At 52.9% G+C, this 27980-nt stretch overlaps 3 protein-coding genes across 9 annotated transcripts in view; 1 reads left to right on the top strand and 2 right to left on the bottom strand.

The window, feature by feature from the left end:
- Positions 1-4590, bottom strand: part of LOC119517806 (pentatricopeptide repeat-containing protein 1, mitochondrial-like) — a 36267-nt gene extending 31677 nt beyond the window's left edge. For 4 of the 5 annotated variants that reach the window (XM_037814825.1, XM_037814822.1, XM_037814824.1 and 1 more), the window contains exons 1-3: positions 4348-4590; positions 2257-2766; positions 96-236 (exon numbers count right to left, since the gene is read on the bottom strand). In XM_037814825.1, the coding sequence (XP_037670753.1) occupies positions 96-236; positions 2257-2730 (615 nt within the window). In that variant the 5' untranslated portion in view covers positions 2731-2766; positions 4348-4590. Of the gene's footprint in view, positions 1-95; positions 237-2256; positions 2767-4271; positions 4291-4347 lie in introns of those variants that run through there. The other variant, XM_037814823.1, reaches the window with a different exon arrangement.
- Positions 4591-4873: 283 nt separating this feature from the next.
- CPSF4 (cleavage and polyadenylation specific factor 4) lies at positions 4874-17991 on the top strand. Of its 3 annotated transcripts, none has more exons than XM_037814901.1 (8): positions 4874-5017; positions 7156-7206; positions 8899-9051; positions 11138-11233; positions 11543-11636; positions 12724-12796; positions 14398-14490; positions 17014-17991. In XM_037814901.1, the coding sequence occupies exons 1-8, from the start codon at positions 4915-4917 to the stop codon at positions 17080-17082; spliced, it is 732 nt and encodes a 243-aa protein (XP_037670829.1). In that variant the 5' UTR covers positions 4874-4914; the 3' UTR covers positions 17083-17991. The 3 variants fall into 3 exon arrangements, with proteins under 3 accessions (XP_037670829.1, XP_037670828.1, XP_037670827.1); XM_037814900.1 differs by having other exon boundaries at positions 14395-14490; XM_037814899.1 differs by having other exon boundaries at positions 14320-14490.
- An 867-nt stretch (positions 17992-18858) lies between these two features.
- ATP5MF (ATP synthase membrane subunit f) lies at positions 18859-26322 on the bottom strand. The gene is made up of 4 exons (XM_037814918.1): positions 26245-26322; positions 21055-21162; positions 19730-19846; positions 18859-19014 (listed from the first exon to the last, which is right to left on the bottom strand). The coding sequence occupies exons 1-4, from the start codon at positions 26255-26257 to the stop codon at positions 18986-18988; spliced, it is 267 nt and encodes an 88-aa protein (XP_037670846.1). The 5' UTR covers positions 26258-26322; the 3' UTR covers positions 18859-18985.
- Between the last annotated feature and the right edge of the window lie 1658 nt (positions 26323-27980).

Raw genomic sequence — 27980 nt, 5'->3', positions numbered from 1 at the left:
TGCCCAGGGTCGTGTGCCAGCAGCAACCCCGTGTTCAGAACCTGCCCTGGCTCCTTCTGACTCCAGTCCACGTGTGCCCCGAGCCCCACACTCACATCATTATACAGCCTGAAGGCCTTCTTGAGGTAGCCGGCCCGCCCACAGCCCCCGATCAGCACCGTGTAGTTGCACTCCAGGGGCTGGACACGCTCCTCCTTGAGCATCTGCCTCTCAAACAGGTCCAGGGCCTCGGCCAGCTGTGAGCAGAGACAGGGGAGGGGGCTCAGGACCACCTTGGAGACCCTCTGCAGAGAGAGGCTGAGGGACCCTCCTCAGCCCAAGACCAGGCCTGCCCAGGAGCCAAGGCCCCTCCGGGCCTCCACAGCTGCTTCTGGTCCCTCTGGCTCTGCCGCATGGGAGCCCCTTGGTGCACGGCAAGCAGGGAGGGAAGCCCACCCAGACCCCCACCACCCGTAGGGGCTCCCACTGCCCCCACCACCATCATGTCCTTCCCCCCACCACCATCATGTCCTTCCCGGGTTTTCCTCCAGCTGCAGGCACCATCCGTTACCTCTGCGTGTCCCCAGAGTGGAGAGAGGCACCAGAAAACGTTAGCTCAGTGAATCTTGGGGCCTACCCTGCCCCTGCGCCCCAATCCTTCCTTGTTACCTCGGAGACCCTATTCCCACCTGGGGCTGAGCTTGATGGGAGGTCAGTAGCGGTGCCGCCCGGCTCCAGGGCCATTCCCAGAGACGGCCTTGAGAACGGCACCTCGCGGGAGGGCTGGGCAGCAAAAGCCCCTCAGCCCCCAGCTTGTCTTTGCCCCACCCCCACCCTAAATCCTCAGCTCACTCCTTTATCTCTTAATTATATTGTTCAGCCAATCGTTCAACCAGTAAATATTACGCCCTACCACTGGCCTGGCCTGGTCTAGTTGCCGGTGACCTAATGAGGGAGCTCCCACACGGAGCTCATATTCCAGTGTGGACAGACAGACAGCAAACAGATTCCTTAAGAAAAACACATAGTATATCCACAGGTGATAGGGGTTTTGAACAAAAATAAAGCAGGGAGTGCCAGCAAGAGGGTGTCGGGATTCAGTTCTAGACACGATGGCCAAGCAGGGCCTCGGCCAGAAGGTGATATGTGAACCGAGAGCTGCGGGAAGGACGGGCCGGCCGGCAGAGGCCCCGAGGCAGGTGCGTGCCCGGGAGCTGTGGGAGCAGAGAGGCGGCAGGTGGCAGCAGCAGGTGGGGGAGGCGATGAGGGAGGAGAGGTGAGGGGGAAGATCCTGCAGCTTCCAAAGCCACTGTGAGGACCCTGGCGTCACTCAGTGTACTTCCTAACTTTTCATTACAGAAAATTTCAAATCTACACCAAAGGAGAGAGAAGAGCATAACCAACCCCCATGTGCATATCACACAACCACAAAGATGATTACTGTCCTTGAATCTGCTTTCATCTACACCCCACACTTTCCCTCTAAACTGGGTTTTGTTTCTTTAAAGCAAATCCTCAACATCCTACCATTTCTTCCATCAACTCTTCAATGCGTGTCTCTAAGAGATTTTAACCATATATACCATGCCACAAGCACCACCTAAAAACAAACGGCATTAAGGCCCCTGCCACACCACAGGCTTTGGAGAGAGGAGTTACATGATCTGCATTATGTTCCCACAGGATGGCTCTGTGCTGTGGGCAGACTGTGGGGCAGGAGATGGCAAGAGGGGCGGCGGGGGGCCCAGTGTCAGGAGCCATGACAGCTGAGGAGGCAGAAAAGGCTAAGCCTGGGTGCTGGGGCTGTGAGAAGTGGGTTGGTTGGGTGACAATTTAGAGCTGGAGGGGGCAAGAGAGAAGAGTTACGGATGACTGGAGGCACCTGGCCTGGGTGAATGGAATAACGGGGTTACCACTTAGTGGGATGAAGCAAATGTGCGGAAAACAAGGTGGAGAACAGAAGTTCTGGGTTTGGATTAAGCTGCCTACATGGTTAAGGGTAAGGGAGAGAGCACAGAGCGGGACACAGTGTGAGTCCAAAGGAAGCTGGCACTGGAGATACAAATCCGAGAACTGCAATGTGGGGGGCACTTGAAGTCACAAGGCTAGAGGGTCACCTGAACATCGTCCGGGGTGAGTGAAGACAGAGACAGGCCCTTAGGCCGAGCCCTGAGGATCCCAACCTTTAGGGATTGGAAGATGGAGTAGCCCCTCCCAAAACACTGAGCTGGCAGGAATGCAGACACCAGAAGCAGCAGAACCCAAAGGTTCCCTCACCTTTCCCTCCTTGATCAGGTGTTTGCACTGGAGGAAGTACCAGTAAGGGGTGTTTCTTGGGCTCCGCTGTGGTTTTGGCTCCAGCTCCCTCTCCTCATCTTCCTCAAGGCTCTGTTCCTGGAGGTGCGGGTTGTACAACTGGGCTGTCGATTTGCGGAATATTCTCCGGGAGGAGTATTTGCTGGAGAGGGTCCCAAAGCTCTCCTCCTCCTCCTCCTCCTCCTCCTCCTGAGCAGCCGTGGGGCTGGGCTGGCTCGGGTCAGAGCTGAGGCCGCCCATGTTCTTCTGGCTCCCCTGGCTGAGGGGCGGCTGAGAGGGGGAGCTGCTGAAAGCCGCCAGAGCCAGCTGAGCGGATTCGGCAGGCCCCCGCCTGCCTCCTGCCCACTTGGCTCTGTGAGGGTGGAGATGCTGCAGGACAGACAGCCACACAGGGCGGGGACCAGAGAAGAGCCGGGCAAGTCTTACGAGGTCCATCTCTGGCTTTCTCCTTTCTCCAGGGTCTGGAAGAGACTAGAAAAATAAAGTCAACTCAGGTTCAAAGTCATAAAGAGTAGAAAGAAGAGAAGGAAGTGGTTACAAGGGTGGGCTCTGAAGTTAAAAATCCTGGGTTCCAATTTCAGTTCTGCCAAACAACCATCTGTGTGTCCCTGAGCCCTCACTGCTCTGGCCTCAGTCTCCTCACCTGTAAACTGAGGTTAAAGGTCTCCCACACAGGACTGCAGCAATAACTGAATGAGGTCTCCCACATACAGCGGTGGTGGCACAGTAAGCACGTGACAGCTATGAGTTATTATCTTTATCATTATCAAATCCTGACCTAGAGCACAGGCGCTGAAGTCAGAGCCGAGACTGCGAGTTGGCTCTGCCATGGCAGTGTAACAGACCAATTACTTGACCTTCCTGGGCCTTGACTTCTTCAGCCATCAGGATCAGAGGAGAAGTCTTCAGCATAATGCCTGGCGTTCAATAGTAGCTACTATCACATATTATCAGGAAAAAAACAGTCAGCATTCTGGGCCTCTGCACAGGGAAGCTAACGCATGTATTTCTTGTCTGCAAAATTCGTGGTCAATCAAGCTAGAGCTTTACTGTCCAATACAAAGCCACTGGCCACGTGAGGCTACTGAGCATGTGAGATGCAGCTAGTGTGGGTGGAGATGTGCATAAGTGTAAAATACACACCAGATTTCAAAGACCTGGTACAAAAAAAGAACATGAGATACACGGGTAATTTTTTTACATGTCTAAATGATAGTGTTTTGGGTATGCTGGGTTAAATAAAATATGTTGTTGACATTAGCTTCACAGTTTCCTTTAACTTTAATGTGGCAACTCACAATCACACAGCTACTTGCATTATATTTTTATCAAACAGTGCTAGGCTAGAGATCCAGCCTGCATACTTAAAAACCCTCTGATGAAAAATATCAGAACTAGCATCAAGGTATTTTAAAATCTGGTTATATTTGACAGTCAGTGTTGGAAAGACCTCAGGGGTGATAGCAGATTAAACAGATTAAGAACCCAGCGGGGCTGACTGCCTGGGGTCCCGAAGCTGTGCAGGAGGCCAGCGGGGGGGCCCCTTTCCAGGCTGGCTTTGAACCCAGGTGCATACAGTGTATTAAACCACCTTTAACCACGTGCTAGGAGGACCTCAACTCCGCTAGCTGGTGAGGCCTGAGACGCCTTCTTAGAAGCATGTGTTTATGAGTCTTAATTGAAATACACAGTTACCAAAAAAAACCAATAGTATCAAACATTTTAAAAACAAACTCATGCTGTACTAGTACCTATGCTTTTCAAAGGAGTTAAATAACGAGATCTATTGTAATTTCAGAGTAGTAATAAGCGTAAATGCTAGCTCGAGATATCTGCAACTGCGAGGTGAAAGGAAACTATCTGCACTTTCTAATTCTGATCATGTCTCGGGCACTGCTTACCCTACTGTGGTTTGCTGCCTCCAACATGAAGGAAATGCTAAATTTCACACAGAGAAAATACAAGGAATTTCCTACCCACTCCAGTTCTAGCCGCCGCATTAGAGACGCGCGCCGCTGCCTCGCCTCCCCGGGACCCTCAGACCACACGAACCTTCTCCAACCGGCCTTCAGCTCCTGGGTCAGCTCGCCGGGCGGCCCCGGCTCGGATCCCGGCAGCGCCTGGCCTGGCCCCGACCCTCTCCGCCCTTCCCCGGAGCTTCTGTTAGGTTCAACCAGAAGCTCAAGGAGGGGCGCCGAGGATAACGCCGAGTCGCGCGCACTACACACAGCCAAAGGCCCCGCGACCTCCCACGTCCCGACCCCGCCGCGCACCGGACTCTCCTTCCGGGTCACGGTCCCCGAGGCTCGCGCAGGCGCAGTCCACGTCGCGAACTCCCACCTCACGCGTGGCTTCGAACTCCTGGCGGCTTCGCAGGGAGGCCGGCGCTCGGCTGGCTGCTAGTAGGGCCTCTCGAGCGGCCCAACTCCGCGCTCGATTGGCCGGGTCTGGGCAGGCGAAAGGGCCGGTGAGGGCCCCGGGCGCTCCCGGCATCCCTCGGGCGGCGGCGGCGGCGCGGAGGAGGAGCGTGTGCGGCGGGGCCGGCGGCGGGTAGAGGGGTGAGGGGGCGAGGGCGCGAGAGACTCGAGGGGGTCCCGGGCCGGGAGGGCCGCCGCCGCCATGCAGGAAATCATCGCCAGCGTGGACCACATCAAGTTCGACTTGGAGATCGCGGTGGAGCAGCAGCTCGGGGCGCAGCCGCTCCCCTTCCCCGGCATGGACAGTGAGTGCGGGGCCGGCGGGCGAGGACGACTGGGACCCAGGACCCCTCTCCCTCGGTCCCGGGAGCTCCAACCCCTCGCACCTTGGGCTCCTCCCCTACTCTGGTCCCAGAATCCCCTTCTCTCGCCCACCCGCACCCGGGAGCCCCCCACCCCAATCCCCGGCTCTTCCATCCCCTGGTGCTATTCTGATCTTCAAGAGAGCAGAACCGTGTCCGTCTGTTCACATAATTCTTGAATTAAGGCGGGCTTTCCTGGCTTGGAAATCCCTCCAACGTTCCCTCAACTACGGGAAGGTACTAGGATATCCCCTTTCCCTAGGATCCTCCACCCCCGTCCCTCATGTCTAGCGCCCTCTTCTCGCTTTCCTCAAAACTGGGGCGTTAGTGAGAGAAGGACCTTCTCTCTTTCTCCTACAGACGCCCCCCAACGAGTCTCCCCAGTCCCCTCTTCTCCTAGGACTTGCACTCTTAGGAACCCATCCCTAGTTCTGGGCCTGCCTCTGTTTTTCCTTTGGACCCCAACTTTGGTATGGGCCAGACCCTCTGCCTGGCTAGTCTGAGCTGGCTTCCCCTTCACTACTGGTTCCTGGCTCTCCCAAGTGCCCCCCACTCCCTCAGGTAGGATGTCTTGCACTTTAAAAGAAACAGTTTCCTTCTTATCACAGCCTCATTTTATGCATGTTCAAATATTGTCACTGCTGTATCTCTTAGAAGCAGCCACTCAAATGCAGACCCAAACTTTTATCTGCCCTTTGACCTACATGATCAATCCATGCATGCACATGCACATTCACTCTTTAACACACAGCCTTTTCTTGTCGTGGTGGCACCAGCTTGGGGACATGGCCACCCATGAGGGACAGCTCTTTCCCTCCCACCCTTCTTCAGCCTGGCATCACAGACCCATGAGCCTGCCAGCCTGGCACTGTGGCAAGGGACCCGCACACCTGTTCTCAGGTGCTGCCCCAGCCCAGGGTCTCACACTTGGTGGGCACCTTCAGCACTCACTGCTTTTACAGGATCGTGCTGAGTTAAGGCACCGTCTAAACGCCCAGCGAGGCCACAGCCCTTTCTCATTCCACCCCTTCATGTCATTCCCATCTCGGTTTTGAGAACTGTCAGATCTGCCTTTAAGACGTAATCTGCTATCCCACTGCCTGAGACCCAATCCCCAGGACTGTAGATTTCTGGCTTTAAGGACCCGAGCAACCTTAACATCTGAAGAGAACAAAGACTCAGAAATACCCTTAACTGATAGATATAAATATCAGACTTTTTCAAAAGGCAAATGGAGTGACTCCCCCTGCCTCCCAGTTTCTACAATCTTAAGTCTGTCCTAGCAAAATCTATGTGTTTCTGGAGAAGCCAAGGGATCTATTGCCAGTTAGTGAGGAAAGGCACTGAAGTGGGCTTCAGAGATGCCGTCGGTGGGTTTTCAGCAATTCTAGAATGCCTGCTGATAGAGAAAGCTCTTTAGGAAGCCAAGGCTGGTTTATTCTGGTACCTGTGGCCGACGAATTCCTGGGCTCATCAAAAGGGTTGAGCCCTGGAGTTCATGAACTTCCATCCCACTCTGCCTTGGTTCTGTTTCCCTCACCTGAACCAGCTGCATCTTTAGAAATGAAAGACCATGCGCCTTTAACAGTCACGTTTGTGGTGCACACAAAAGCAGTCCTGCTTCCATGTCTCTCACTTGGACTCTTTCCTGGGCATACCATCCCAGAGGCTCCCACCCCTTCTCTGGAGCCTGCCCCTACTCAGCGTCCCCATTCTCTTGTCTGTGCTTCCGGTGAGATCATTCCCTCCCTCAGCTTCACATTTAAGTACCTATGAATTAGCCCTCCTGCAGGGTCAGAGCTGGGGGTAATTAGTTTCTCTGATCTTGTTCTCTGTCCTTCCTTCCTCCACCTGCTCTTAACTCCTTGAAAGCATCTTGCTTGTAGCACTCAGCACTGAGTATGTGATTAGTCTCAATATATACATCTCATTTTGTGGGGAACGTCAGAAGTAAGTGGCCTTTTCCTTTCTTGGGCGGTCTTTGCATTTTTTGGCCACTTTACTCCTGTACCCTGAATCCTTCATGGTTTGAAAGCCTTGAACCTAGCCTTGTTTGATGTCTCCTTTTCTCCTTTCTGCAGAGTCGGGGGCTGCTGTCTGCGAATTCTTTTTGAAAGCTGCCTGTGGTAAAGGTAAAAAGCTCTGCGGTTCTTTAATGTTCCCTCCCATGATGTTGTTCCCCAGCAGACTTGCAGGCTGTCCAGTCTCGTGCTCGCATTGCTTCCTGCAGCTTGTGTCTAGATGAAGCTGAGGTTTGGATAGGCTAGGAACCTGGTGGAGTGTTCTGCCCAAAAGTTCAAACACAAGGCCAAACCCAGCTCTGAGGCTGATTTCTCACTTCCCCTTCCCTGTGGCCACTAGTAACCCTTCCTGACGTGGGCAGAAGCCCCAGCAGCCAGGCGTTCAGTAATGTTCTCAAGGTCACGAAGTTAGAGTGGCCAAGCCCAGCGTCTGAACCCCAGCCTTTCTGATTCCAGAGTCTGCACAGAATCCCTGTGCCACAAGGCCACTTACCAGAAACCCCCACGATGATCTCTCTTACGGAGTCTTGCTCACACTAACCAGGCCCCACCAGGTGCATGAACCCAGGCTGTCGCTAATTGCTAAGGGGGAGGGTCACTGGGCAGGACCTCACACACCAGGTGCAGTTGGGGCGTTCTCCTCCCAGAAGGCAAATTCATTTGGGAAATTAAATTGTAATCAGAAGCTTGAATAGGGAGCCCAGGGTTAGAGCAAGGGGATGGATGGTTTTAAATGATTTGGGTGAGTTTTGGTTCCACGATGCGGTCATTTCCCACTGAAGCGACAGACCTGCCTGGGAGGTGGGCCAGGGTGGCCTTGGGCTGTCTGCTGAGGGCATCGTTCCCTTGCTGGCTCCTGCTCTCGTCCCCATATCCTTGCTCCGTCACTGCCCACTGACCAGCCCCTGTCTGTTAGCGCCATCCTTAGCTCAAGCACCATGACCAGCTCCGTGTTAACTAATATGGCAGCCACTAGCCACATGTGGCTATTCAAATTTAAATTAAATTATAATTTAAAATGCAATTCCTCACCTTCTCAGTTGCAGGAGCTCAGCAGCCTCATGTGGCTGGTGGCTCCCATATTGGATGGCACAGAACAGACCGTTTCCACCGGCACAGAAAGTTCTCCTGGGCAGGGCTGGTCTCAGTCGTTCACCACCTCATTCTGGCTGGGTCTTCCCAGTCAGGCCGCCCCAGTTAGGAACTGGGCTTTCTGAGAGTGTGCCTCTGTCCCTCTGGGTGGATGATCACGCAGGCCCTGCCTCAGGAGACAGCCCTCCCCACTTGGTTTAACCCTGCATTTCTTCAGTTCTGAGGTTGATCTCTGTTAATTCTCAGAGGCTAAGTGGGCACTTTTGACTGGAGACGGAGCCAGCCTGCGGTCAGGCTTCTGCCAGCGACTCACTCTACCCCAGTCATTCTTGTAGCATCCCTACAATTTGTGCCCTGCTTGTGGACCACTGAAAATAGTCTTTAATTAAATTTAAAAATAAACATATCCCTCCCCTCCCCCTACTTAGGCTTGTTTTGCTTCCATCTTGCCGTGGTAGCTGTGAAATCATGAGTTGATGTTTTAGTGATATTTTCCCAACACACTAAAAACATAGAACTTACCCAAATTACAAACGCTTGCCCCCGTCCTTCCCGACATCTTGTTGCCTCCCACCACCAGCCCCTGTACCTCCTCCCGGGATGCACTGCTCTGAGGGTGGTTCGAGGGGCTGGGGGGTGAGGACGCCTCAGCTGCCCCGGCCCAGCCCTCCTCCACCCCGGCCGCCTCTCACACCCCGTCTCCCCTGGCAGGTGGCATGTGCCCGTTCCGCCACATCAGCGGCGAGAAGACGGTCGTGTGCAAACACTGGCTGCGGGGGCTGTGCAAGAAGGGCGACCAGTGCGAGTTCTTGCACGAGTACGACATGACCAAGATGCCCGAGTGCTACTTCTACTCCAAATTTGGTAAAGACCCTGGCCAGGCCCTCCCTGCTGGGGAGGCCCCTGGGGGTCTCTGCCCGTGGGCTTCAGGGGGAAGCTGGGGCAGTGCCTGCCACCCAGCCAGCTCCGTGGTTATGGGAAGCCGTCATTCTCCAATTATCCCCAGTGCCTTTGTAGTGCTTGAGTTTTTGAGCATTTTCAAGTCCTCCAAGAAGTTGAGACTGAAGAGGGTCACAGGGTGATCGAGTGGGCAGTGTTGCTGATTAGAGACCTTGCATTTGCTTGCGGCTGCCTTCTCCCTTAAATCACCTTCCAGTGTGGCATCTGGGTGTCCCCAGGCCTGAACTCTGAAGTGGATCATCTTTCTTAGTTCTTGGAGGTGTGGTGAGAAGTGATAGAGTGTGACCCTGGGTAAGAAGAGCAGGCTGGGCGCTGTGTGCAGTGGCTGTGAACCCCAGTCTTAGGGAAGGCATGGCCGTGGAAAGCGGGGGTTGAGGTGGTGGCGTGGGCTGGGTGCAGGGCTCTGCAGAGCTGTTCCGGGAGGAAGAATCCTCGGGTCTCTGCTCCGGGGCAGGTTCTGAGGAAGAGGCCCTGTCGGTCAGCACGTGCTCGAGGGCTGGCACCAGGGGGTGTCAGAGGAAGAGCCGAGTCCAGCTCCAGCTCCGGCTCCAGGCACAGTGCATGGGCTGGGGAGGTCTGGACAGGCACTGTGGTTACTGTGGTGACCTGGGGCACGCTGGGCGTGCGTCACACTGCGAAAGCCCTGTTGTCCCAGGAGACACTGACACTCTGCATCCCAACAAGCTTGGTCTACTGGCTTGTTACTGATAATTGTGGCATTTGTTGTTGTTGTTGGGACTCAGCTTCCCAGCTCCCCTCCCTCTTCTGCAGCATCGCCCAAGCTGCCATATTCAGCCCCCCTGTACCCCCAATGGCCATGCTGGAGCACACAGGCAGCATCTCCCATCTGGCCCCAAAATGGAAGTCAGCCTTTCTGGGTGACAGCACCCCTGGGCCACTGGCCTGGGTTCTCTTCTGCTTGCAGGTGGCCCCAAGCCCACCAGCCTCCCAGGCCTCTGCGCTGCCCCCTGCCCTTCCCCACCCCCAGTGCAGATGCACTGTCCGTAGCCCCCTGTCACTTGTGCCACAGTGTGCTGAGTGTCCCCCTCCTGGGCACTGGAGGGGCAGCAATGAAGAAGACGGACCCAGGCCTGGCTCCATGGAGCTTTTGCTCTAGTGTCTGGGGGAGGGAGGCAGCTGGGAAACGCAGGAGGAAGGGGATTGTCAGTGACCAGTGCTATGAAGGAGACGGGCAGTGATGGGCAGTGCCGGGGGAGGGATGGACAGTGATGGGTAATGTGGAGGGAGTCGGCTTTAGTAAGATGGTCAGGGAAGGCCTCTAGAGGAACTGATAGCTGAGCTGGGATCTGAAAGCCAAGAAAAGGCCAGTCATGGGGAGGACAGCTGGGGGGGCGTTGCGGGGTCTGTTCTTGGAACAGCAGGAGGGCAGTGGGGGGGGTGGGCAGGCCAGACTACGTAGGGACTTACAGGTCTGGGTCTGGACTTGCAGGAGCTTTTCAGCCGGGGTTGACGTGATCAGGTTTATGTTCCACTTGCTCACGGGGGTCAGAGACAGGCACCCAGGTCAGCGGCTTCTGTGGTTAGGCGAGGGTGCGGGTGGCCCTCAGGCCCACAGCTGTTTTCATAAAGGACCCAGCCTGGAGCTTGCAGGTCGTGCCTGCTTTTGTCCTGAAAGGCAGAGCTCCTCTAGCCTTTCTCCTGCAGGTGAGAAGAGTCAGCCAGGACAGCCATTTCCTGTCTCGGCTGTGGATCCCCACACTGGGCAGGGCGCCACTTTGGTTGGGGAAAGGAGGGGGCGATGGGTTGTTAGATGAGTGTGTACCCTGCACCAGGCTGTGTTAGTGTCATCAGCCCCTCCTGGCAACACTGACACCTGGGAAGGAAAAGCTGTTTCAGTCACCCTAGGCAGGTCAAGAAAGGGACACCCCAAGACCCTGTGTGGCCCTTCTCTGCCGGGGAGAAGCCAAGGTGGGGCTGGAGTCCCCTCCCGGAGCCGCCCCAGGTAGACGTGCATCGCATTTCCCTGCAGGGGAGTGCAGCAACAAGGAGTGCCCCTTCCTCCACATCGATCCTGAGTCCAAGATCAAGGACTGCCCCTGGTACGACCGCGGCTTCTGCAAACACGGTGGGTGCGGGGTCCTGGGCCCTCCCTCTGCCCCTGACCCCTGGGTCCAGGACGTCCACTTGGCACCATCCCTTCCCTGCCCCATCTGCTCCCACAAAACCTGGAACCAGGCACTGTGGGGCACAGGAGGTGTGCACAGCCCTCCCTTCCCTCAAGCTGCATGAGGCTGCCTTGGGGGCAGCGTTGCTAGGGGAACTGGGGTTTGGAGAGGTGGGGTGCCCTGCCCGCCGCCCGTAGGAGGAAGGGGAGGGCCACCAGTGGGTGTCCCTGCAGAAGGGCTGCCCCGTGACCCGACACTTGGTCCTGCAGGCCCCCTGTGCAGGCACCGGCACACGCGGAGAGTCATCTGTGTGAACTACCTCGTGGGATTCTGCCCAGAGGGCCCCTCCTGTAAATTCATGCAGTGAGTAGCCAGCCCCCACCCCTGCTCCTTGGCTCCTTGCAGGCCTGTGCTGCCCCGTGTCCTGGTCCTGCTGGGCTCTGGTCCCTGGTGCTGTCAGCACTGGGCAGGCGGTGCAGGGCACAGCTGCTTCCTGAACCAGGGGTGGCTCGCCCCACACCAGCACTTCACCTTTAGTGGGTTGCAGCCTGCCTGGGAATCTCATACACCTGTGGCCTGGGCTCCAGAAAACAAACCCACAAGCTAAGCCCCTGGGCCCCCGGGGAGAGGAACTTGAGGGCCTTCTGCAGCCAGGCAGTGACCTCGGGCATTCACATGCGACACCTCACGTCACTCCCAGGTGTGAGTGAGGGAGAGAATGTTCCCATCCTACGGGCAGAGGACACTGAGGCTCAGAACTCGGTGAGGGCCGCTGGAGCTTGGGGGGGCGCCTGGCTCTGGATGCAAGTCTGAGGGCCCAGGGCTGAGTCCTCCCCCGCAGTCCTATCCATTGCCTCTTCCTCGGGGCTTGGTGTACATTTGGTGGTTGTGGGGCTGGGCTTCTCCCAGGGACGGTCCTGGGGTGCAGACCAGGCCTCACCCCCTCCAAGGCCTCTGCCCTTGGTGCCAACACCTGTGGATGGAGCACAGCCTGAGGGGTACCTGGTCCCTCACCTGTAACAGGTGCCCAGCTCTGCTGCCGCGGCTGTGCTCTGCAGGAGCCTGCAGGTGCTCGGGTTCCTGCGCCTGGGGTGGGGCCTGTCACTCCGAGTCTGCAAGGAGGAGAGGAGCCCCTGGGTCAGACCCTGAAGGGCTAGGTGTGTGGGGCCAGCAGGTTACGTCCCGGGAGACCACTGCAACCATTTCCTTCCTTTTCTCTGGGTATCACTTGTCCCAAGTCTCCTTATGGGGAGAGCTGGGTTTGAACCCAGGCATGTACATTCTGTTCGTCCCGCTGTTCCTACATGTCTGTGTAGCTCAGCTCAGCTTAGTGCTTGGGCAGAGGCTGGGTGTCATGTCCTCAGGTTAGACGTTTAGAAAACCCTATGGATTCGTTAACTCCCCTTCTTCTCTGGTTCTCACCCCCACCCCCTGCCCACCTGATGACCAGCCCTCGATTTGAACTGCCGATGGGAACCACCGAGCAGCCCCCACTGCCGCAGCAGACACAGCCACCGACAAAGGTACCGTGGCCCGGTCCTGCCGGGGGTCCGTGCGGGGGGCCGCACAGAGTGCCCTTCCAGCAGGAAGACCTCAGGGCCCCTCAGAGTGTGCTGGCTGCCTGAGAGCCTGGTGGGAGATCTCGCTGGAGTGGGAGGGGGAGGGATCCCCCAAGTTCCAGCAACAAAGCCGGGTGTGTCTCCCTCTGGAGATAAGGCCTGTCTGTCAGAGCAAAATTTCCACTTGGCTTCTCTGCCCTCTTGCCCAGAGTCCCCAGCAGGCTGGCAGGCAGATTCAGGCGGAGCATGAGCGAGCATCTGGAGGCAGGATGGCGCTGGGCTGCTCAGCAGTGTCCCCACAGCCAGATGGGGGCAGCACGGACACTGCATATCCGTCACCCCTGACCCTGGCTCAGATCCTCCCTTTTATAAGTGGGGAAACTGAGGCTGTGAGAGGGAGGGCCTTGCCTGAGGAGCCACAGCTCAGCAGCAGATTGGGGAGCAGCATGGGGGCCCACTGGTTCTCTGGCCCTGCTGTTAGGACTCGTGGAGGTTCTTGGCTGCAAGGAAGGGAGGCCAGATGAGGGGCTGGGCCAGAAAGGCTAAGGCTGCTGGCACTCAAGGCTAAGCCTGGGGAGAGGGCCGTGGCATAGGCAAGGGGGAGTACAGCAGGCCCCCAAACCCCCAAACCAAGGGCACCCTGGGTTTGGCTGTGGGAGGCTGGGGGCAGAGAGAGGGCTGGCTGGGGTGTGTGAGGCAGGGTCTCCAGCAGGCCGAGCAAACCCACCCGCTGCTCTTGAAGCCTCACCTGTTGGGCTCCAAGCAGCTGCCAAAGCCCGGGTGGCCCTCAGTGCTGGAGGCAGAGCAGCCAGGAGGGGGTGGGGCTGCACTTGCTGCTTCCCTGCCCCCATCCCCCAGAAGGTTCCTCGCAGGTCCTGTTGGGAGTTTCTGGGCGTGCATGCAGCTGAGGTGACCTGGAAGGTTCCTAGCTCAGGGCTCCTATATTTACAGGGGCCGGAGCCTGGGGTCCCCTTGGCTGGGAGGTAGCCTTGCTGTTGAGGCCCACCAGGAGCCCCGTGCCCCTTTGCTTGCGCGGCTCCCTAGCAGAGGCCCTCTCAGCCCCTGGCCCGCGGGGCCGCGTATCAGGCGCCAACTATTTTTCTGTGACTGTTGCTCGCCGTGTAGGCTGCTAAGCATCTGGCTGAACCAAGCGTTCATCCTGACCTGAAGCTAGAACCTCAGAAACAAAAGTAAGGCCTGCTCATGCCCTCATCCCACTGCCCCAGAGACCTCCTCTTGTCTCTTTGGTGTTTCCTTTCTCCTTTTAGTTTTCGTTTCTGTGTGTCTGCATGGTGTTTTTCGGGCAGTGGCTCCTGCCATCACCAGCTGTTGCTATTCTGCCTGCTCTCCGGAGCAAGGCCACCGAGGAAGCCCTTCTCCCCGCTGGCTCAGGCGGGAGAAGTCCTGCCCTCTTTTTTCCTGTCCCCATTGGTAGTCTGCGTGCACGTGTTTTCCGCAGTAAAACCATGTTGTGTAACTCTTTCCAGCAAAGTAACAATCCGCCATTACAAAGGTCGTCCTCCTTGATCCAGTTAACGAGTCAGAACTCTTCTCCCAATCAGCAGAGAGCCCCGCAGGTCATCGGGGTCATGCAGAGTCAAAACAGCAGTGCAGGCAACCGGGGACCCCGGCCGCTGGAGCAGGTCACCTGCTACAAGGTAAGTCCCAGAGCTGGGGGTGCGCAGGGACTGCTCCCCACCACCAGCGGGCATCCCTCGTCCCCCAGACGTTTAATTTTAAAACACGAAAACATCTTTGCTTTTGCTATTGTGGTAGGCCGGCTTCCTGCTTCTTATCTCCATACACCACAGCAAGCAAAATGATTAAAAACACGCTGTTACGTGAGTGGACTGAGCAGGCAGGAAAGCGAGGGAAGCCTTCCGGAGGCCAGGAGCCCAGTGGAAGCAGAGCCAGGGAAGGGGGTGGTCCCTGAGGCATTGTGGGGTCCCCGGCGCTCAGCCAGGGGAACGGTGGGAAACTCTGGGCTCACACAGGAGGAACCAGGTTAGAATCCTGCCACATGGAAGGGGACACTCAGAGAAAAGGGTGACTTGAAAACACATCTGTCTCACTCTTGGCTTTGGGTACAAAGGCGAACAGCAGTCCCTTGTGAGTCCGCAGTGACTGGCTGGCCCTAACATGAATTTGGGTCTCTGTGTGCCCTTGGCGAAGGCTCCAAGGCTACAAACTGAGATTTCTAATCTAAACTAGGCCCAGACAGGAGTGCCCCTGGCAGGAGCAACCACTAGTGCTTTTTGAGAAATAGATTCTCAAACCCAGGCCACACAGCATTCCCATAGCTAGAGTTTCAACGATGAGTTCATTATTAGGAATCACCAAACATACAAGGAAACAAGCACATGAGTGAGTCAGCAGAAGCAACAGGAGAACTAAACCTATAAAGGCTTCAAATTTTGGAATTGTTGGTTATGAGATACAGGAACTAGTGTGTACTTTTTATAAAAAAAAATATATATATATACTAAGACATAAGAGTGCTTAGAGTACAGAGTGAGTATTGTTCTCTTATTCTAGCCTTTCCTAAAATAGCCCCTTTATTCAGTGTGTCCAGTTCTCAAACTGTGGTTTCAGTTCCCCTTACACTCATAGACTCCTAAAGGGGACCCCCAGAGGTTCCCAGACCACACTTGGAAAACCGCTGTTTTAAGTGTTTATTCTCATAAGCCCAAGTATATATCTTATTACAAATAGGGCCATATATATTTATAATGTATTGTGGGTCTCCCCAGGTCAGTATATGTAAATCTGTCTGCATAATAATAGCCATAATTTATTTCATCAGTTCTCTGTTGGTAGACAGGTTATTTATAGTTTTTACTGCTAAAAACAGTGCTGGCCCTGACATTCTTGTAAGCTCCTGTTTGATTGGGTGGGGGTGGGGGGAGGCAGGTGCTGAGCACAGAAAAGGTAGACGTGCACGTGCTGCAGGGTGGGCCTGAGCCCTGACAGGTGAGGGGTGCGGAGTTGGCCCACTTCAGACCAGTTGGTTCTCAAGTACAGTGAGGAAACTGAGGGAGCTTAGCTGTCATCTCGCCCCCAAACAGGACTATTCAGCAAGACCTACACTGACACAAGTTCTGCTAAGACCTAAAACCTTACAAGGGCAGGGCTGGGGGGACCTGGAACCTCTTACCAAGGGCACGTCATGTTAATGTGACAAGCGCCTCATGGGACTGGCCACAGAGGCTGAGGGACGTGCCAGGTGCTATATGACCCAGGCTTTGGTTGCCCCTCCTTCTGGTCATGTCAGGAGGGCTGACTGGCAGCTGCACAGGACACTTGTCTACACAGAAGTCACACATACAGATCAGGCAACATACTTGAAAACATGGGGACTGTGGGGAGGGAATGTAATAGACAAAAGACTGAGGCACAGGGGCGAGGCAGGCCCTGGTGGATAAGTGCCCTCACCTCCACCTGTCTCATGGCCCCTGGTTTGTCCTTGAGGCTGCCTGCCTTAAAGCTTAATTCTGCTGCCATTTGCTTCCTTTCCTAAAATTCTTTTCTGCGTTTTGAGGAATAACAAGAAGGAAGAAAAGTTAATGGTCAGGGTCAGTGCTCAATTTTTGAGAGTTGATTCCACAGTCCCAAGTGTAGGCATCGTCCATCTCTTCTGATCCTGTGGTCACACCCATCCCAGGGGTAGCGTGGGCAGTGTGCCCAAGCCAGGAGGTGCAGTGTCCCCTGATTTCAAAGAGGAGCCCACTGGCTTCGCTTGCCTTGGTCCCTTCCCCTAGCTCATCCTGCCAGGGAGCCCAGAACATTGCCGCGGAGGTAAGTGCCTGGCCTGGCCTGGCCTGCTGGGGGCTTGGTCCCTGACAGGCGGGTGCCATGGGCTTCCCTTTCGTCCTTCAGCGAGAGCCCTGCATCTGGTGCAGGTGAGGTTCGGAGTGGTTGAGGTGGGGTCCCAGCCCAAAGGGGCTCCCCAGGACATGCTGTCAGGTCACCCCCTGGTGGTGGGGGCCCCTCGCTTCCATCTGTGGTTTCTGCACCACTGTACCTTCCACTTTGAGCTCCTTCCCCTTGTGTCTGAAAGAAAATCTGTACCACTGAGGAGTTCAGAGCCCCTCCCCCACCTGCACGGTGGCTTCTGCCCAAGTAGAAAATTCCATTGGAAAACGGTGTTGTTTTTGTCTCCCCTCCCCTCCTGCTGTTCCCAGTGTGGCGAGAAAGGACACTACGCCAACAGATGCACCAAGGGGCACTTGGCCTTTCTCAGTGGACAGTGATGGCAGCTGGAGCCCGCTCAGAGCAGCTTGAGGGGTGTTGTTGGGGACAACTCCGGGGCCATCCTCGGACACACGCATTTGACTGCCTGATGCCTGTGTTGGGGCATCTCTCGTCAGGGCTGGCAGGCAGGCATGCTAGGGTTCATTATTCTGGGGGGCTACATCTGTTAGTTTCCCTCTCATTTTGCTGTAATCTTTTCTATAAAAGGGACCTGTGCTCCAGCTGGGCCCCTCAAGTTGGCATCATGTTTGTCCAGGCATTACTGCCTTCTCTCCGGGACCCCCCATTTCCAGCATGGGACTCCCCCACATATCTGCCCTTTGGGAGTGAGGGGGAGGAAGTTGCTGGGGAAGGGCTTGCGCTTGCAGTTCTGTAGATGGTCACCCCTTCAGGGCCTGGTGCCCCCAGGGGCTGGGGGTCACTCAAAGCTGCGAGCAAGTCATCCTGCCTCCTCTGTGTCCTGCTGAACCCAGAAGCCGTGCCTCTCTGTGCTTCGGACAAGGCCTCTGTGGCAGTCTCTAGCCCATGTGTCACCTCAGCCTGGTCCTGGCCCACGGAGGCAGCAGTTGAGAGGAGGGGTACAGGGCTCTGATTTAAACTGGAGGTTCTTTTCTTCCTCTGACTTTATTTTCTCTTGGCCTCCTGCTTGATGGTATTTAAGGTATACCTTAAGCTGGAGCTGCAGACCCTCTTTTATATAGACTACCCAGCTCATCTGTGTGCCCAGCTCAGGCCCCATCAAGCGTTCTGTACTGTCACTGGAACACTGATGATGTGTGAAGGAGGCCTCTCTTACCCCTGAGCCTGGAAAATGTGAAATTCAACTGCAACCTGCTGGGCAAGTGGGCCTATCCAAGTTCAATTGCAAGAACAATTTTTATGAGGTTGATTAAAGCTTGTTTTTTAAACTGTGTCTCATTACTTGCGGGACCCCCTGCCCAGGAGAGGACTTGCTGCAGCTGTACTCACTTCCCCACATGATGCTCTGATACTGCTGCTCTCTGGTTCCTCCCAACAAATGTGGATCTCATGACAGGAGAAGCCCCAGTTCTCAGGGTCCTCGGCCCTGCTTTGCAGTTTTGGGGTTGCCACTGTGGGCCTCCTGACCTCGTATCTTCTGGAGATACTGGTTGCAGCACCTACCCATGTCCCCTTGTGCTCCATGCTAGGTGTTCGTGCTGACCACACACCTCAATAGGAAACCCATTCCGACTTTTATGCCACTCAAGTACTTTACTCAACCCCTTTGATGGAAGAGTACAGAAGAGAGGGTGCCAACTGGGGGCAAGACTGAGTTAAGACTAGGGCCTGTCCCTTCCACCTGCTGAGCTTTCTGCAGGTGAGGCTTCCTCACCAAGAGCCAGTCACCTCACCCATCTGCCCCTGTACCACAAAAATGTCACCTAATAACAGTCTGGAAGTGTCTCCAAACACCCCCAATTCTCCCAGCAGGAAAGCAGGCCTGTGTGCACTCCTGACAAGGGGAACCTCCAGGTGATGCCCCACCCTGGCCTGGTGGCTCCTCCCCTTCCTGCCCCAGGATGCCCCCGAGCGGTTACCGGCCAGATGCTGCCCCCCCTGCCCTGTGCAGTGAGCTTGGACAAGATCCCAGGGTGGTGGTGTGGGGAAACCAAGGCTTCATGGTTCCAAGCCCTGGGCAGTTTGTTGGTCTGTCTTGGGGTGGGGGGGGGCAGTCACCTTTGGGAGCAACCTTATCCCCCATTGGGCAGTGAGAGCTCCTTGTGTGCAGGAAAATGGCTAAATCAGTCCAACAGTACACATACCGGTCATCTTTTATTGGTCATCAGATTAAGAAAGGATTCCTCAAGGATCGTGTTTCTCGAGGGGCCAGGGCAGAGGCGGCCACAGCCAGGAATGCAGCGTGCGTCCACACTGGCTTCCTCAGTGGTACTTGCGTAACCGTTCATGTTCTGAGGTTAAGAAAACAAAAACTTGGATAATAACAGCACAAGATGATGGTGGAGAGCTGCAGGTTACAATCATGTAAAGCCACCTGAGAGCAACTTTAAAGAGGTGGAATCTGTGGACCTACCACTTGAAGGCACCTCAGGAGTGATGGTCCACGTGCTCAGCCCTCTCCTCTCGGAGAGCCACCCTGAGAGCAGCCCTCAGAGGCACTGTCACCCAGACCCAGCAGACCAGCTGGGGGCTGGACACTGCCAGAAACAGCCTGAGAAACCCAGTTAGGGGCTGCCATCGACACTTCCTTACACCAGACACACTCCTCTCAAGACTCAGAACCAGGAACAGCTGGTGCTTTTCCAGAGCATTGGAGACACTGGCTCAGACCACTTCACCTATTTCCTTGTTCACATTGGCTGCCAGGAAGTCAAAGCCAAAATTTCCACCAACCTTTAGCAGAGCCTACAGGATCTTACAGAATGCTTCCTAACCTTTACCCCAGCTTATCCTTATTTTTCTATTTTCTCTTTGCTACAGTGTCTTAACTTCTGATATCCTATACGCTGTATTGTACGCGTAAGTCTCCCCAGTCTCTTTAGAGGGGAGGGTGAAGAAGGAACATACCAATAGCTGACAACAGAGTGGGGGGGTGCTGCTAAATCAGCAAAGTGAACCCATACCACCCTTTCTGGGAAACTCCAAGACAATCCAAAAGGCACTCACTGAGTTCTTTGTATGAAAGGCAGTAGCTGAAAACCACGTAAGCTGTCAGTACCATAGAAATGCCCGCAATGCCGCCCTTCTTCACATTGACATACTTGTTGTAATACCGGTAGTAACCTGCAAACACAAGAGGAGGTCACTGTCCTGCTGCAAGGAAGCTTCTCCCAGTGCAAGGTCAAGGTGGTTTAAAGTCAAGGCTCAGTCCTGCTCTGGCTCTTTAAGCCACACACCCTAATTCACGGGCTGATAAAGGGAAAGTACAAATGCCTGGAGGAGGCCAGCTCCAGAGCCAGGCCCGCCTTGATTCTGTCCAACCCTCTGACCCCGATCTTGCAGTCTTGGCTCAGCCTGTTGGCCTTTAATCCTGCTTCACCCGCCTCCAGCCTTGGGGATCACTCACCCTAATTCTGACCAGGACTCTGTCCCCCAGTAAGGGCCTCTTGGCCATGGGCAGCCTGGCCCCTCTGGGAGAAGGAAGGCTTCTGTGCCTGTCTCGCTGGTTCCTGCCATGTGCCAGGCACTGTCACCACCAGTAAGAAACAAGTAGTCCCTGTCCTCTCGGGGCTCAGAGCTGAGTCAAGGAAGAATGAAATGACCCTAAAAGTCCCTAGTTTAAAAAGTGAAGGAACAGCACAGGGCTGTGAGCATGGAACAGGAGTGTGCACCCCCACTGAGGAGTCAGGACTGTTAGTAACTAGGCTTGAAGGCAAGGCAGCGGATTCTAGAGTTTTCTAATTTGAGAGTGAAGCTTGAGAAAAACCTTAGGGCAGGAGGGACTGTGGCACAAAAAGGCTGAAGGACAGCCAGGGAGGCCTGAATTAGGGGAAAAGCAAGCATGAGGAGGGGGCCCCTGAGGCGGCCTCTGTGGGGTGACTTGGGTCCTTATGCCTGGAATGACGAAGGGGGTCACACGAGAATGACGTGGCCGGAACAACAGGCCATTTAAAATATTAATTTTGGAACTTCTGCTGGCAGGGATACGAGTATTATATTATAAACTGATGTCCACAATGCTTCAAATTCATTTTCCTCTTAAAGAAATTTTACATTGTAAAATGATCAGAACCATTTCTTTAAGAGGGAGGTAGTGGTATTGACTCCAAGCAACAGAAAAAATGCCTTGGCAGGAATATGCAGAGCCAGCGTCTGACAGGGGAATCAGACGTGGACGGGAAAGGCTAACAGTCTCTCCCCTGGGTCCCTAAAGGAGGCAAGTCTCTTCCTGACTTGCTGGTCTGAGACAACCAGGCCTTACTGCCCACTGCGGAGAGACTGACAGGCCCTAGAGATTTACATTCCTTCTCACGCTTCCCTAAGGCTCTGACCTCTTTGAAAGGCTCCTGCAATGCCTTTGGGAGTAAAATCTCGCATCAGTATCCAGCTTGGCAGCTCCCCTAATTTGACATCCATCAGTTTCTTCTCCTTCACTGGCACTGAAAAGGAAAAAGGGAAAAAACACAAGCTCTGAAAAATCTCCCAACAAGACAAAATTCTTTTGTCACCTATTTCAACCATTCAATAAAGCCACAGAACGTGACCACACAGAGGCTGCACATAATCGGTACTATGAATAAACAGGTCACACCAATGCCAGCATTTTAAGCCTGAGTCTCTAGAATGGTACAATTCTGCCACTGCGACAGCTTTATTAATAATGAACAGGATGAGTCTGAATGACAGCTTGCTGGGAAGAACTATGCAAAAAGAGAACTAAGGGCCCTGAAGAGGAAAGCAATAAAGTGAAGGGCAGAATAGAGAGATTACTGCAAAATGACTATTTACTTTACATATATGAGGTCATTTCATCGTCACAACAATCCTAACAAGAAGTTAATGTCTTTATTTTACAGGGGTGGGGGCGGAAGAATAGACTCAGAGAGGCTGGGCAGTTTGGCCAAGATCATAGGAACAGGCAGTGGAGGTGGGACTCGACTTCAGGCCCAGACCCCACAACCCCTGCAGCCTAACGGAGGACGGATGTGTCCCAGCTCCAGGGTTGCTGCTGGAGTATGGACAAGGGGGGATGTGGAGGGAGACCAGCTGTGATGTGCCCTCAAGTTGGATACGCTTGTTTATTGGGGAAGGGCTTTAAGAAGCACCTGGGTTTCCAAGGGTCCTAATCTCCCAATGTGCCAACCTGGGTGAGTTCACTAAGAGGAACCAAGGAATTTCCACCTCAAGGATCCTACCTGGGACCACAGAGGTCAAGAATCTCCAGAGGCAGAAACAAAATAAGACAAAATATTCCAAGTCAAATGACAGTAAAAACCACTCCAAATGATCCAACAGGCCCTAGACCATCTTCCAATGAGAGTCTAGGGGCAGAGACCAGAAGTGCTCCTGGTAGAGGCCATGTTGTCTTCATCTCTGGGCCTACGAGTAAAATAGGGAGGGACACAGGAAGGGGCAGGGCCAGGGTGTGCCTGCAGGTGTCCAGGAGATGCTCATAAGGAAGAAATGGTCTCTCTTCCCATCCTTCCCCTAAAGATCTATATAAGAAAGCTTCTGGCAGTTGTTCTCTCCAGGATGAGGATTCAAAGACCACTGTCCTTTCTGAAAGATGACCAACCACAGGGGGACCCAGTTTAAATCACTCCAAAGTTTCTTCTCCATGTTTGGATCCAAGGAAAGACTAAGATTCATTTCATGAGCAGCCTCAATAGCCCATCAAGGGGAATCCCACAGGTCTCCTGACATCTTCAGACCCTTAGCAAGGGCATGGGCTTTCAGTCCATAAACAAAGACACAAGGCGTAGTGGCCAACTTCTCATCTGCTACTGGTCATCTGGAGAACCAGGCACACAGGCTTGAAGGACCAGGCTGAGTGTTTGCAAAGAGGCCACAGCAATGTTTGGAGGCCTAAGCCTATGACTAGGACACATGGCTTTAGGGACACTGTTTGGGGTGGCCACCTCAAATGAAGCAGCCCCAAACATCGATCCAGCCACATCCAACAAATATGGAGTACCTGCTGTCTACCAGCAGCATGCCAAGCACTGCAACTTCAGCACTGAGCACAGATGCTAAAATTCCATGGGGGAAACGGCCCTCTCATGTCCTGCTCATCTTCCCAGGCTTGCCACACTCTGCCAAACCTCTTTCTGTTTCTCATATGCCATGAGATTACTTTCACCTTCGAACATTTGCATCTGCAGTGGCACCTAGTCACAGGGCTATCTTAACTTAAATGTCCTCTCAACAGTGGCCTCCTTCCCTGCCTGTCCCGTCTCAAATTAGGGCCACCACTTCCTCCCTATATAACCTTTGAGCTCCAGTTTCCTCATGGTAAAATGGCATATTCCAAGCAGTAAATGAAAATTGTTGTAAAAGCATTTGGAACAGTGCCTGGAACACTGTAGGCTGCTACTATTACTGTTTAAGTCTCAACAAGATCTAAGTGAAACACCAAAAAAAAGAGGGGTTGGTGGTTAGAAAGAAATGGCATATAAACTGAAATTTTAGGACATTTTAAGCATACAGGACTTCATAAATTAATCACACACTTTAATTTTTACAAAAAGGAAACTGATTAGTTTGGGAATAATTCTGAAATGTGAGATAGTCCCAAAGGTATTCTCTCCACTCTCCAAAAAAATAAAAACAAAAAATGAATTTCAGGGTATGTTCCAAATCGCAGTTGGAGAGTTCAGTGTTAATGATATTAAAATCAGCACCAAACATTAATGTCAGAGAATGACTCTTTGCTGTTACCTTGCCTGTGCCATCTCTAGAAAAGCTTAACAAGTACACATCTTATGTCCCACTTTTGTCTTCCTTTGGAACAGTAGGCTTTCAGTCCAAGGAATTCAATACCATATTTCTTTTTGAACAGAAACAGTCAATATCTTTGCTATACTCTTAAAGCTTTCTTGCAAGTGGAGAGGAGTATAAAAATATAATTCTAAAACCATCCAGCTTTAAACATGACAGCATGGTAAGAGAGTGGGTAAAAGTATAGATGGAACTGGAATGGCAGGTTGTTGCCAACTGCTGAAGCTGGGTAATGAGTACAAAAGGTTTGTTACATTTTTCTGTTTACTTTGTATATGACATTTTCCATAAAAGAAAGTTTAAAAATGTTTTTTAAAACGAAATATGTTGGGAGAGATATGCAAAAGAAAACAAGTATTTTAAATCAAAGTATTTTCAAATGGTATAAGACTGAGGACTTAAAAAACAATAAAACCTCTTGGTTATTTCTAGGCCCAGTGAAGCTGTTCTTTTACACTCACACATACTATGAATGCATATTTTGCGTCCTCCTGACAATGGTGGGGCTAGCATGGGGTCTGACACATCACAGGCATTCAGTGAACACTGGCTGGACCAATCGATCAAAATCTTTTGGGGTCCCAATTTCATGCAGTCTAGGAGAATAAAGCTAACAAGTTAAAATTTATTTTTCTACTTATCTGGAGCTCTGTACTATGAATACAAAGAGTGTTTCCTTAACTAAAACTAAGAAATCTATAAGCACAGAAAAAAAGAGGTCACATTAGCCTCAAGGAGAGCTAAGTATAGCACCATCATGAAACTCCAAGGAACCAGCCAGGGTCTTCAGTGGCACAGCTACACTCACTCCAAGAACTTCTCTGCAGTGGAAGGCCCTCCAGCTTTGGCAACCATATTGGAGCCGCTCCCCCAACACCCCTCAGCAGTGAGACCAGTGGAGTACAGTGAGGAGCAGAGCAGACTCTGGGGTCAAGTATCCTGGGTTTTTTTTAGCTGTGTGTCCTAGGGCAAGTTCCTGCTATCTATGTGCCTCAGTTTCCTCCTCTGCAAAATAAGGGTAATAATAGTACCCACCTTTGTACTTGGCCCAAGGTACTACATAAATGAGAACTATTATTGTCTCTCTGCCTGAACATGGTTTAAGAGAACACTCCCCAACGCACGCACGCACGCATGCACGCGCGCACACACACACAGTTTCTAGTACATGACAGACTCTCAGTAAAGGCTGTGGAACAACCACAGGTTCTTGGGAGGATGGGTGGCCTTACAGAAACATACTGTTCACTTACTAAGGGAGGCACAGAAATGCTAAGTGTTTCCTGGGTGCTCAATCCAATCCAGAAGCTGGCCGGCGAATAACTATTCTAGGCTTTGCAGGCCACATCAAGTGTCTGTAGCAGTCTTTTTTTTTTATCCTTCATGGTATTAAAACAGTAAACAGGCCACTGTCCCATAGTTTGCAGACCACTGATCTATTCTTTTGCTGTTAATTCATATTTCTATCACTTTGTCAATGAACTTGTGCTTTGTGCTCTGGTAATGGGCACCATCGAAAAGATCATTAGTACTTAAGAGTCCCTGATTCTAATTCCTTCACCTGGGTGATGCTTAAGCAGCCAGATGTGGCATGACCTTTCCCAAAGCCACAGACTGAAAGTTGGAAAAACAGGTTCACACCCACTGAGAACTGAACTGGGGGCCAGGCAGTGTTCCAAGTTCCTTACATGTGCAAAGTTGTTTAATCCTCAGTCCAGAGCTCTCTTCACTATAACCCTCTGCTTAAATAAGATGCCAAGCCTCAATGTTGTCGGGTTTAAAATGTTTAAAAATGTTTTTGTAAAATGACACAGCCACTGTGGACAATTCTTACCCCTATCTGATGGGTGGAAAACGGCTTCCCTCTTGTATTTACTGAACCCCTCTTCTTTTCTCCAGCCTAACATTAAGAATATAGAACCTGAGTAAGACATACATGGGTTCATCAAGACTCTGCCATTGCTGAGTGTGGCCTCAGGCAGACCCCCAGGTCTCTGACCGTTATTTTCCTCATTTTTAAAATGGGATCAACGTTCCCGGCAATTCCTCCCTGTCAAGGCTATTGTGAAAATCGACGCTTAAAACATGGTTTCTGCTACAACAAAATTCAGTGTGTCCCGTCCGCTAAGTGTAGAGATTTGCAAAGGCTTGTCACTGAAAAGCCAGCACACGAGGGCATCCTTGTGAACGAAGCCCAGTTTAGCTCGAGGTTCGAGACTGCTAGGTTGGAATCCCAGCTCAGCCCTCTCGCTACCTGTGACCTTAAGCAGACACTTCACCTTCTCCGAGTCCACTCACGGCACATTCAACGAATATGCATCCACCCTTACACGGTGTCAGGCACCGTCTTAAGAATTAAGCTCCTCCTGCGGCTTAACTTGAGCTTCACATTTGGGAAGAAGGACAGAAGCTGCCAGGATTGCGGCGGGGAACAGAGCAGCTATTCCTTACGGGAAAAGTGGGAAAGGGGCCCGAGGCGGCGCATTTCCAGCCCGAAGACGCGTCGCCCGGCCCCAGCCCGCAGGACGCCCGGGCAACAGGAAGGCGAGGCTGGGACAGCGGGGAAGGGTCTGTCGCTCAGGGCCCGGGGCCAAGGCTCGAGCGCGCCCGAGTGAGGCGGCGGTGACGGCCCAGAGTAAGGGCAGGAGGCCCCGCGACTCCCTCCCCTCCCACAGCAGTTCTAGGCCCCGGCTCCAGCCTCCAAAGCGGCGGCCAAGCATCCCCACACAGAGCCACGGACTCACCGACAGACGCCATGTTGGAGTCCTGGATGTCCGCTGAACCGGGCCGCGCGAGGGCTGCTGGGTAGGAAGCCCGAACCCAGGCGGGCGCGGGAGCAGAGGCTCACGGGAAGCAGGTCGCGACTGGACAGCGTTTGGAGCTGCAAGAGCGCCATGGAGTGAAGGGCGGGCCAAGACCAGGAACCGAGCATCCGAGATGGGTGCCAGGAGGGCAGAAGAGGGGAGGCGCGAAGGGACCGTGTTTCCAGTCCCTTCCAGGAAAAAAAATCATGATGTTTTTTCTGGAAAGGGCAAGATCTGGTGTAGGTAATCAAGGCCTTGAATAACTGGGCTCCATTCTTGGTTCAGCAATTCAATTTTTTTTTTAACTTTATTTTATTTTTAGTTTTAAAAACACTCCCCCTTCCTGGTAATCTCTAGTCTACTTTCTATTTCTGTGAATTTGCTATTCCTAGTCATCTCTTACAGTGAGATCACACAATATTTGGCCTTGTGTGCCTTGCTTACTAAGCATAAATGTCAAGTTTCTTCCATGTTGCAGCTTGTCCCAGGACCTCATTCTTTCTTACGGTGGAATGCAATTCCATTGTGTGTTCGTACCACCTTGTGATGGTACCAGTCATTGTGGACGGACACTTGGGTTATTTCCACCTTTTGTCTATTGTGAATAATGTTGCTGTGAACGTTTAGTGTATAAGGACCTGTCTGAGATCCTGTTTTCATTTTCTATACACCTAGAAGTGGAATTGCCAGGTCACATGGTAATTCTGTATTTAACAAAGGCCCACCCGGGAAAAGTGTCAGCATTTGGGGATTTAATGGCAGGGACAAAAGACGAGGCTACAGTGAAGCAGTCGTAGCAGCCGGCACCAGCAAGCGGCAGGCTGGGTTAGAGCTGCTTGCCTGGAGCACTTGGAGGACGGTTGGATTTTCTTCCCCCAAGTATGAAAACCGGAAGCATTTGCAGTTATGCAAACACCCAGAATCCAAACGAATCCTGGGGTCACCGCACTCGGGTCCCCCAAAGACACCTGATTTTCAGGCCCTAGCCGTTCATCCTCAGCAGGCAGCTGGGTCAAGGAAGGGGCGAACCCCAGGTCCCTGTACCCGCTGCCTTGAGGCTCAGCACCGGCGCTCACGCCCTGGTGAAGAGGGCTGCGATGCACTCCCGCTGTGGGTCCACCGAGAGAAGGGGGTCTTCATTAGGGAGGAGATCCATTTTCTTGACATCTGTCCCCTTAGAGAAGTTCGATTCATTTGGAATGCTCTTTCTCTCCTTCTTTCTCTTAAAAACAAAAGAATATACCACCCTATTATTAACACCTTGTATTTGTGCGGAATATTTGTTACAATTGATGAAAGCACATTTTAATAATTGGACTATTAACTATATTCCATAGTTTAACTTAGGGTTCTCTGTGTTGTGCAGTTCCATGGGTTTTTTTAAGTTTTTATTCTAATAAACATATATACAACCTAAAATTTCCCCTTTTAATAACATGCAAATAGATAATCCAGTGCTGTTAATTATATTCACAATGTTGTGCTACCATCACCACCATCCATTACCAAAACTCTTTCATCATCCCAAGTAGAAACTCTGTACATTTTAAGCCTATTCCCTACCCTGACCCCATCCCCCGGTAACCTGTATTCTAGATTCTGACTCTGAGTTTGTTTATGCTAGCTATTTTATATTGGTAAGATCCCATTGTATCCGGCTTATTTCACTCAACATA

Source organism: Choloepus didactylus, chromosome 21 (assembly GCF_015220235.1).
Source record: "Choloepus didactylus isolate mChoDid1 chromosome 21, mChoDid1.pri, whole genome shotgun sequence".
Lineage (NCBI taxonomy): Eukaryota > Metazoa > Chordata > Mammalia > Pilosa > Megalonychidae > Choloepus > Choloepus didactylus.
This window is presented reverse-complemented; position numbering and strand designations above follow the sequence as displayed.

Coding starts and splice junctions, on each gene's coding strand:
- CPSF4 (XM_037814899.1), top strand. CDS start 4,915: ATGCAGGAAATCATCGCCAGCGTGGACCACATCAAGTTCGACTTGGAG. Junction 7,207..8,898: donor GAAAGCTGCCTGTGGTAAAG/GTAAAAAGCTCT, acceptor CTCCCCTGGCAG/GTGGCATGTGCCCGTTCCGC. Junction 11,637..12,723: donor CCCTCCTGTAAATTCATGCA/GTGAGTAGCCAG, acceptor CCTGATGACCAG/CCCTCGATTTGAACTGCCGA.
- ATP5MF (XM_037814918.1), bottom strand. Junction 19,847..21,054: donor TGCAGGAGCCTTTCAAAGAG/GTCAGAGCCTTA, acceptor TTGTGTTTGCAG/GTTACTACCGGTATTACAAC. Junction 19,015..19,729: donor CCTTTCATACAAAGAACTCA/GTGAGTGCCTTT, acceptor TCTTAACCTCAG/AACATGAACGGTTACGCAAG.